General features: G+C 39.1%; 1 protein-coding gene across 4 annotated transcripts in view; it reads left to right on the top strand.

Annotated features, from left to right (window-relative positions):
- The window catches only part of pcbp3 (poly(rC) binding protein 3), a 31,570-nt gene that overhangs the window by 17,515 nt on the left and 3,387 nt on the right, over positions 1-10,668 (top strand). Inside the window, exons 4-14 of one of the 4 annotated variants that reach the window (XR_008950496.1) lie at positions 411-564; positions 2,506-2,529; positions 2,631-2,663; positions 2,792-2,908; positions 3,221-3,352; positions 3,950-4,078; positions 5,388-5,462; positions 6,560-6,601; positions 7,510-7,588; positions 8,975-9,027; positions 9,390-9,552. Coding sequence is in view for 3 of the 4 variants with exons in the window: in XM_057032251.1 (XP_056888231.1) it covers positions 490-564; positions 2,506-2,529; positions 2,631-2,663; positions 2,792-2,908; positions 3,221-3,352; positions 3,950-4,078; positions 5,388-5,462; positions 6,560-6,601; positions 7,510-7,588; positions 8,975-9,027; positions 9,383-9,552 (929 nt within the window). In the remaining variant the exon portion in view is untranslated. Of the gene's footprint in view, positions 1-410; positions 565-2,505; positions 2,530-2,630; positions 2,664-2,791; positions 2,909-3,220; positions 3,353-3,949; positions 4,079-5,387; positions 5,463-6,559; positions 6,602-7,509; positions 7,589-8,974; positions 9,028-9,382; positions 9,553-10,668 lie in introns of all 4 variants that reach the window. The other 3 variants (XM_057032260.1, XM_057032251.1, XM_057032269.1) reach the window with 3 other exon arrangements.

Raw genomic sequence — 10,668 nt, 5'->3', positions numbered from 1 at the left:
CATGGTTCATATTTTTACAACATTGCCCATAAAAGTGGAATAATTTTGTTTACAGACAAATTTATCTTTTTATTCCCATGTATGCTCATCATTTATTACCTTTGACCAAATTAATTAACATTTTACATTATCACAGTCATATCATGAAGAAAGGCAAAAAAATTGGTAACAGTGAATTTTCCACAAACAGATACTAAAATAACTATTTAAACAATGCAACAAGGACAACTAAAGAAAGTGAACACAGCACAATTATATCAGAATATTTTCTTCCTGAACTGTGTATTGGTTTATTTGCAGACTACAATAAAATGTTTTTGAGTCAGACATTTTTGTTTTCCAAGTGTGGTATCATGATATCAACCAGACGCAAAATAACAGGTGTGTTTTGTGTAACGCTGTGTTTTCAGGTGACTGGCTGGCTGGATTAACCCCTCCCCCCATTCTGTATCATTCTGAAACACCCTGTTCTTCAAAACATCCACCTCCATGGAGCCCTCTAAAATTCAGCCAGAGGGTGGCCTCAATGTCACCCTTACAATCCGCCTGCTCATGCATGGAAAGGTAGGAGGCACCGAATGCCAGTGTGGGCCATGTTTGCATGAATTTCTTGTTTCCTGAATTTGCGGTCATTTATTTGAGATTAAAGGGAACTTGGTTCACTTCATCTTTGATTTTACTTAAATGCTGTGAGTTGTTACACAATAAAGTCTGCAGCTCTGCTGTTAACACTGAAATTGATCTGCCATATCTGATTTTATATAGATGGTATTTATTAAGATCTCTGTTTTAATCAGATAAGCATGGGCTAATGACAATACAGCAGTCGTTAAATATACTGTAACTATGGCAACAACTTAAGTCTGACATTAGGAGAAAAGTCAGGATAGATCAATTCCAGCTGTTCCATTTTCAGCATTTTTTGCTAAACCCGTGTTGCTCATTAACACTTATTCTTTGGAAGCAAACTTGTGCAGAATAATCCCAGCTCCAGTCAAAACTAAAGCCAGAGTTCTGCAATAGCTCTGCTTGTCTGCTTGTCACATTCAGATCCATAGTTGTCTCAGAATCTCCTAGAAACCTTGTGGCATCCCATCTTAAACTTAGATTCTGAAAGATTGTGTTGAAATATGAGACTGATGGCCTTGTCTTACCTCTTCGGTGCTGCGCTGCAGAGCACTCTGCACCAGAGTGGCTCTGACCGCTGCTTCTGCTGGGAATAATTAAATATAATTCTGAAACGATACATTTATTCATTGCTTTCTACTTATACTTCGGGGCCAGGCAGCCTTGTTATCTATCCTGCCCTTGGGCAGGTTTGTTTGTTGATATTGTGTTGGAGATACCACTACCACCACCCAGCTGTGTTCGTTTTACAGCAAAACTCAATCCCTATTGTCCAACCAATGCATTTCTGTAGTAGTGATTAGCTATAAATGTTATCTGGATTAGTAATATGTTCCAGTAATGGGTAAGAACCACCAAAGATTCCATTCACGCATCCGTTTAGAAACAATAGGACTTGTCAGGAACTGGGCATTGATGTCATTGTTTTTATTATCATTAATTTACTTCTTAAATATTAATGCCACAGTAGATTTTGAAAGTGGCATTTTTTTCAACAGGGTTTTTACCAAAATAAAGAATTCCAGCCCATATTTATTGCCGGTACCTAGTTTATAATGAAGTAACCAGAAGCCAGAGGACTCACTGATAGTTAATAGTGATGATCACACTGTATTAAGGCTCAGGGACCAGAAGACGTATGACTGGAGGAGGAGATGGCACCATGTCGAAGTCATCCCCTTCAAACTAACATATGGAAAAGGGCTGGTGAGTTTAGGAGCAGTCAGGTGACCCTCAGGTGTTGTTCACCTTGAAGCCACTGCTCCAAAGTAACTGTAAAGGATACTGAAAACATTGTGATGAAGTCGAGGTTAGAAGAATATGGTGGTCCTTTCATAGTCATGACTTGTCTGTGCAGAAAAAGACAGAAAGTGTGTGTGTTTAAAGACAGTCCAACATATGGCAGCTATAGGAAACAATTGTCAGATGTGAGTGATGTCTCATTGTTTAAAGGCTAAAATAACTAGAGTTGCTGAATTCATGGGAAATGACAGCACGTCATTTGTGAGTGATGGACTTACACAGAGACTTGCCACGGGAACATCAATATGTGTAACAAATAATGAAGGTGTAGTCAATGGAGTTTCTAAAGAGTCATTTTTTAAAAGATGTAGTCAGAGTTTGAGAACAAAAAAACAAAGACCACAACTTTGCTGATGCACAAATCCGCCTCTAATTTTATCTGCCAGTCGGGTCACAGCTGTGACTCTTCAAAGTTCCAGTTTGGTTTCACCAGGACAGATAACTCTATTTTTGACTTTTTTTTTTAATGTATTTGTTTATTCGTATAACATTCTCTGCATTTTTACTTTCAAGTTTCCAGGATAACTCATTCACCTTCCGAGGACAACAGTTAACCTTGTTTTTGTTTGATTGCAGGAGGTCGGAAGCATAATTGGAAAGGTATATATGGTTTAGTTTCATTTAAGTTTTTTCAGTAACATGTATTGCTGATAAAAATAATAATAACTGAAAATGTATTTAATTATTTATTCTGCCTACAGAAAGGGGAAACTGTGAAAAAGATGAGAGAAGAGGTGGGTTTCATGGTTTCAATAGTTCATTAAAAGTTGTACACTTCTACTAAACTGAGACAATAATAAATCAAATGAGACCATACTTAGTATTATCTATTTTAAAAAAATAATAATTTATTCGTTTCAAGAGTGGAGCAAGAATCAATATTTCCGAGGGCAACTGTCCAGAAAGGATTGTCACTATCACTGGGCCAACAGACACCATCTTTAAGGCTTTTGCAATGATTGCCTACAAATTTGAGGAGGTATGTTCACATTGTTGCTGATATGAAGCCATTGATGTGCTCAGATCACCTCTGGGACATTTGAATTGTCTAGTCAATATGGTCTTTTCATGCACAACAAGCAATAACAAAGCTTGGCACCCCGGGACTTATTAGTGTCGCTTTGCCTCACTAATGTTTGGCTTTATGCTAAAAGCTAAAATGCTACAGTTAACCTCACCACAGACACTGGCGGTAAAGCTAGAGTTATGGACTAAATTCTCATTCCTGAAATAATTAAATGTTTTTGACTGAATCTTGTCAGCAAAATGACATGAATTTTGTCGTTTTAAGGACATAATCAATTCTATGAGCAACAGCCCAGCAACCAGCAAGCCCCCAGTCACCTTAAGGCTTGTGGTGCCAGCTAGCCAATGTGGCTCCCTCATAGGAAAAGGAGGCTCTAAAATAAAAGAAATGAGAGAGGTATGAAATGATTTCTTTCATTTATTTATTTATTTTCTATGACTAACAAATTAGGAAATGCAGTTGAGGTTAATTCTACTAGAAAGACAAACAGTAAGGGTCAGCCAGCCACACGTTTCTGTCCCCCCGCTTATGTTATTAAGCCGTGGGGGGAAAATGTGTTAAAAGATAGTTTTAAGTGAATAGTTGTTTTTATTTATATTTATTTTGATTTGATAAGCAGGTTCCAAAACTGTAATAAAGCAACACATTTCATCCATAATCGCCGACAGAAATATTAACATTCAAACCTAGAAATTAGAGTCTGAATCCTTGAAAATACATTCATGTTCACCTTATAGTGGGTAGACTTTCCAACTTTTGCCTTTTCACCCATTATTACAATATCACTGATGAATAAACAATTATTCAAAAATCATCAGAAGCGTTAATGGTAATCTCACTCAGAAATCTCACGAGACATGAAACATGACCTTAGAACGAAAACAGGCGCAAACGATTGATTAAAGAAAATCAGCAGACAAATACATGAAGATTTAATTGGGCTGCCCTGCAGACACGAGTGCATGTTAAATGAGCAGCTGTATTCTACTCTAGTCCACAGGGGCCCAGGTTCAGGTGGCAGGGGACATGCTGCCGAACTCCACGGAGCGTGCAGTGACAATCTCTGGGACCCCAGAAGCGATCATTCAGTGTGTTAAACAAATCTGTGTGGTCATGCTAGAGGTATGTAGTGATGTTGTTGAATATGTTGTATGACAAAGTATAAATGTATAAACCTGAACTTTATAAAAGACAGTTTCAGCGTTCATATGCCAGAAGCTCAGAAAATAACTGAGACAGAGGAGGGGTCAAGGGTGAGGGGGGAGAACAATGGCGAGTAGACCAGCTTGGATTTGATAAGAACCTTACCCTGATATTTATGTTTGCTTAAACGCGGAGGCATGACCTGGTTTAGGAACGAACTGGGATTAATGGTGTAGTTGCCTCCATTTTTTTTTTCTACCACTAGTTGTTGTGCTAGCATTTAAGACAAAATCACGTCTGATTTATTGGTGTTACATTCCTATGCACATTCTTGGTATCGTGTTTCAAACACAGATTTAAGTGATTACTTTGCCTTCATGATGCTGCAGAGGAAATCTGATTATGCTTTCTCCAATGTATTCAGCAACCTTGATGCTGAGGCTGAGCATGAATAACTGAATCAATAACAATGTAATCTGAATGTGCAGCGGCTGTCCTGCAGCCTCTGAAGTAAACCTGACATCTTGAAAGTTTCACCTGCATCAGAAACCAAGCATGCTGCATCCGTACATGCTCTGATTGGCTACTTCATGCTCTCATTTATGGATGCTGTTTATGTTGTGTGTTAGGGTCACTCCTTTGCCGGTTGGCCCAACTTGCCAGACAGTGACAAGGCCAATTTGCTGCTGTTGTCGGTGTCCAGTAACCTGATTTAATTGCAGCCTTAGTGTGTAATTGCTTCATAATTTGGGTTTTGTGCATCTATGCTGAAACAAAGCAGAATTGTAGTCCTTTTTTTGCACACACATTTATCAGAAACACTCTTTGAGGGGGAAAAATAATTTCCTAATATCTGCAATCTGCATTTTCCAATCTTGCTGAAGAAAAACTCAAATAAAAAAGAGCTTTACAATATAAAACAGGTGAATTACAGAACTAATGAATATTTTCCATGCATGTACTCACCAGTACACATTCATTTCACAGTCAGCTGAATGTGGAAATGGGAAATAAAAAAGTTGAATCCTGGAAACTTTGGAAGTGTGTTATCCAGAACTTTATCTGTACCAGTAAAATGCACTGAAGCCAAACTTCTGGTTTTACGGAAGAAACACAATTAACCTAAAAGTCAGACTGATATGTGATATACATGTCCTGTAAAATAAATCATAAAGTGACAGAGAAGCTCAGTGTGGAGTGGGTATCGTACACATTAAATATGGGTTAATCCATAAAAGTTTTGCTAACTCTGCCATTTCTCTGTCTTCCTGTCTTCCTTTCCTTCCAGTCTCCACCAAAAGGTGCCACCATTCCCTACCGCCCAAAGCCCGCCTCCACCCCAGTCATTTTTTCTGGTGGTCAGGTAAGAGCTGAGCCAGCTCTGCAGCATCGCTAGTTAGTCTGTGCCCCAAATCAACTCGGGACTTTTACTGCAACATCAGCCGCCACGTTTGTCTGCAAGCATTTTCACTTAGTGCCCTCATATCACTTTTACAAATGAACCCCTCATCGTTAGAAAAATTACAGTGTCAGGTTTTTTGGGTTTTTTTTTTTTTTTTTTTTCAAACACCAAAATGTCCTGCGCTTTCATTTTTCTAACAAGTGACCATAAGTCCACCGTCAGCAGCAAAAGCACAAGCAGTGCAACATTATTACACTGGTCAGGCTGCAGGCATGTGTGAAACAGTGAGCTATGTCAACAGGAGTCAGCCTCAACACACAACAAATGCTAATGAGAACAGGCGCTTTGGATGCTCTAAAAGCTGCCCAATGCACAACAAAAGCGGCAGGAGAGAAACGCTTTACCGTGAGAAACGCAGCATATAAATCCACATAATGAGTCCAATCTGCAGGCTTTTCTCTGGAAATTGTGGGCCTACCCAGTAAATGGAGTAGAAACCAACAGGTGATGACTACGGACAATGCACCCTTTGAAGCGCACGCACCAGCAGGGTTTACCAAAAGTGCAAAAATAGGAGGTTGCATTTCATGTCTGCTGAATACAAATCCCCCAAAGAGGTTTTTAATGCTTTCAAACTGAGTTTATAAGCACAAGTATGGGCATTATAAGTTACACCTACAGTGGTTTTGGATAAAAAAGGTCATGTGATGATTGTATTTACAGGAAGTGTCAAGCTTTTTAAGTGGCTACACAGCTGACGCTTGAGGATGAATAACAAGTGGGTGATGAATCCTCCCATTGGCTGGATTTTTAAATGCTCCTTTTCCTTAATTAATTCTCCCACTATTTATATTTGCATTCTTGTTACGTACTGACACAATTACATCCTTTTACTTTGGTTCTTATGATGTTATTTCATTGTTCGTGGCACATTGAAATGTCCACACAGCAGAGGGTCCTTCTTTGAATAAGATCACAGCTCCTCTGTACATTACCTTGTTGCCTTTCCATTCATATTATGAATTATTAAAACTGTCCATTTCTCTTTTACTTTCCAGGCCTATACAATTCAGGGACAATATGCCATACCACACCCAGATGTGAGTTAATTTCTTTAATTTAACTGATAATTCTAAACAGTATCCCTATCTTAATATCTAATAGTCATAAAAGTCTCTCCATGTCAAACAACTTGTTTCCTTTCGAGCCACGAATAACTCCTTTTTTGGTGGTTACGTATGTTCTAAAATGTATCTGCAGCTCAGAACTGCAGCTTTTTGATTAACTAATGAGCGCTGGTGATAATGACAAAAGCGAGGACTGTAAGCAACGGCGGTTTGGACGGTGACACCCTTTTAATTCCACCGGACTAGGTAGTCGTCATTAATAATCTGCCTTCCTCTGTCCTTGTGGTAAGAATAGCTGAAAAGATACCTTGCGTCAGTTCGACTAATTCACAGTTGGGCAATGATTGATGTCACTGGAGCTGCTGGTTGACGCAACAATCACTCAAGCACTGGATTGATGCTCTCTTCCACCCTCATTAAAACTCCTGTTAAAAGGAGGAAAAGGTCTGAAAGCATCCATCTTTCCCCGTTCCTGATGGAAATGACGCACAGCGGGGGGTACATATACAGCGACCATGTTGTGGGGAAAAGCTCTAATGTTTATTCAATAGAATTCTGAGTCATAAAAGTGAACTAATAAGGCACACAGTAATGAAAGGTGCCTGCCACTCTGTCTCCTCTAGTAAAGGAAAATTAGGATATAAAAAGCCACACATTAGATAAAACTATAAATACACAGAATATATAAACATATCCGGGGACTTGCTGCTTCAAAGCAGATGATCATCATTCAGGGTTCCCCCCCCTCCCCCTCCTGTCCTTCACTTCCCTGTGTCATGGCCTCCTAATCCTCACTGTTTCATCACTCTAGATTTGACTTCATTTCCTGTGACCTGTGTAACAGTAACCTCTTAGTTCTACTTTCCCTCCTAACCCTTCAGCAGTTGACCAAGCTCCACCAGTTGGCTATGCAGCAAACCCCTTTTACCCCTCTCGGACAGACCACCCCTGCTTTCCCTGGTACGTACCCACGAGACCCTTCAGCAGTCCCTCCAGGATTTCACAGACCCTTTTTGGGGGGAAGGGGGGGGGGGGGGGGGCATTCCTGCCAATGAAACGAGTTTGCAGCAACATTTTTTGTTTTAAGGGAGTACATTTTTACTTAAAAGCTTTAAATTTTACTAAAATCTTTACATTTTTAAATCTTTTAAAAATGGAATCTTTATTTTGAAAGGAAACCAAAAAGCAAAATTCTTTCTTTCAGCACATGCAGCTGTTCCTCTTTTCATCAAAGATCTTTGAGCAATGATTTTTGGAGGTAAATGTGAGACATCTCTGTCGCACTTATGCGGTTGTTTGGTTCAGGGGAAGAAAGAGTGAATGAAACTGCTGTGACACCGAATTCACGGGGATCCATTTAATTTGAACTCCAGCTGCAAGAATGTGAATTCCTGGAGGGACTACTTTGGATAATTCCTTCTCTTTGCATCCAGAGAAACATTTTCTCTCCCTACCTTCCACCTTATCTCTCTTTTTGGCACAGCATGATTAGCCCCTGTGATTTTTGGCTCCTAGTTTCATATATATATATTGCTTTCTTGGCTCCTTCTGATTTTATGCTGCTAAAAGCAAAAAAAAGAGACATGGTCTTCAAAGTAAAAAGGATATTTTTCAAAGCAGAATTGGCAACAGGACATAGCAAATCTTTCGGGTGTTGCACTTTTTTTGCACAAGAGGACAAAATGAAAAGTGAAAGATTATGACACGCTAGACCAAAAATACCTTGTGAATTTCCCCCATATTTCCTGTGAATTTAGGCACATATCAAGGACCAAATGCAAGAATAATCATGAACACATCATCAAAACAAATTTTGCAAAAATACAAACGAGAAACCTTAAACTTACAAAAGAAGTGACTTTAAATACAAATAATAGCAGAAATATATATGGTAAGTATATTTTAAAAGGTTATCTGTGTACAGTTTTTAGTCATCCATTGTCAGGTAGCATTTAGGCGTTGGCTGCCCCATCTTTGTCTTCTTTGTGCACAGGAATTTCGTGTTTTCCCATCTATGATCTACTACATCTGATGTTAAAAATTTGAATTCAATAAAGTCTCACCACTAGATGCCAGCAGATCTCAGATTTATTTATTTTTTAATGTCCAAATTTTCTAGCACTGAATCAAATAACACATCATTTAATTTAATTCAGGAGAAAGAAGGTGAAGAAGCCTCGCTACAATCAATCAATCAATAAATAAATAAATGCAGCTTTTGTTTGCTTGCTCGCTAATACTTACAGCTTCCCAGGTATGAGACGTGTACAAAGCCCGCACGAACGAACGCCATGAGAGGTTTCCAAAGTCAAACTACCTTCTTGGTTGCATTTGTCTCTGACTCAGGTTTGGATGCCAGTCCACCAGCCAGCACCCATGAACTCACCATTCCTAATGATGTGAGTAAACCCTTCTAGAGAGATCTAGAAAGAGTTAGTTGCATTCTTCCAGTTAAAGCTGTCATTACAGTAAACTATATAGTTTTTTTAACTTCTTGATTTCTGCTAATAGTCATGACTCTACAAATATGAAATAGAAAGTTTCAGCACCTCTTTAAATATCTTGGACGCCTTCACTGAGCTGCTATATTGAACTCGCTGTTGTTAGTCAAACCTAATTTTCTGAACGGTGGGATTCAAATTAACCCCAGAACATTTTCTGATCATTGAATCTCATTTCTTGTATCAAATATATCACTGACATTGAGTGCAAGTGCTCCTGCTGCATGTTCAAAGACCAGTGCTTGTTTTTCAGCTAATAGGCTGCATTATTGGGCGCCAGGGAACCAAAATAAACGAGATTCGACAGATGTCTGGGGCACAGATCAAAATTGCCAATGCCATGGAGGGCTCATCCGAGCGCCAAATCACCATCACTGGGACCCCTGCTAACATCAGCCTGGCACAATATCTCATCAATGCCAGGTAACCTTTTAACTGCTGACTAGTGAGCGATTCAAACCAACAATCTGTGATTGTCCACCGAAAACCATTTTACTTGTTCCCAGTTTTACAACACAGAAAAAAAAGCTGAACCTATTATTAATAATGTGTTTAATAATGCTATTCTCTTGATTTAGTTCCAGTTACTTCCCCTTGTTTGTATTCAAATGTGGACATTAAAATGCATTAAGTTTCAGCCTGTACGTTTGGTGCAAGTCAGTAGCTCATGGGAGCAAAGCTACGGGCTGAAAAAAGTAATCTGTGCCTTTGAACACAACCTGCAATTTAGTGATTTGGGCGATCAATAAATAAGACCAAGTGTTCGGCGGCGGTTAAGAGAGATCTAACACTGCTACACTGGCACAAAAACAATTTATGGTTTTAAATTAAAAGCAGCTTACTCCAGGAATAAATCTGTTGGGCGCTGAGACTTAAATGAACAGAAGCAGGATGTAGATAATGGACAGTATAGTCAAATAAAAATACAGATGAACTTATTTTTCTTTCCCCTGTATCCACTGTTAAAAGTCCTAATTCATTATATACGGAGAAAAATATTCAGAATTAAGTTACAAATCCAAGAAAAGGGAGCCTCATTGAAGTCCACAGGCTACCGACACCTCAAAGTCAATGTTATCAGCATTCAAGCAGGAGAAGCCGCACTTAACAAACATGACTTCATGTCTTTCAATTCTTAAAGCCATTTCAGACAACAGTCTGCTTAGAAATGAATGGATGGTGCTTTCAAACAACTCCAACGGCAGGTCCAGAGATATGGCTGCACTGTGGAATGACATCTTCACACTTCACCTCTATACCTATCTCCCACAGGTCTTCCCAGAGACTGCAGAGATTTTGTCTACAGGTTTTTTGCATTAGATTGAAGGGACAAGGTCTAACTAGCAGCATTTTTTGTTTGTTTTAATTGGGTTGCAAACTGATTCCACACATTGCAGGCAATGTGATTTCGCCGAAACTAACTACAAGACCACGGGCTTTGTTGTTCGGTGTCAAACAACAATAAACCCAATCATACACAAGGTTCTGGATAGGTAATTCCTTTCCTTTGTTGCAAATTCAGAAGACAAGGCTCGTCTA

The sequence above is a fragment of the Takifugu flavidus genome, chromosome 1, assembly GCF_003711565.1.
Source record: "Takifugu flavidus isolate HTHZ2018 chromosome 1, ASM371156v2, whole genome shotgun sequence".
Lineage (NCBI taxonomy): Eukaryota > Metazoa > Chordata > Actinopteri > Tetraodontiformes > Tetraodontidae > Takifugu > Takifugu flavidus.
This window is presented reverse-complemented; position numbering and strand designations above follow the sequence as displayed.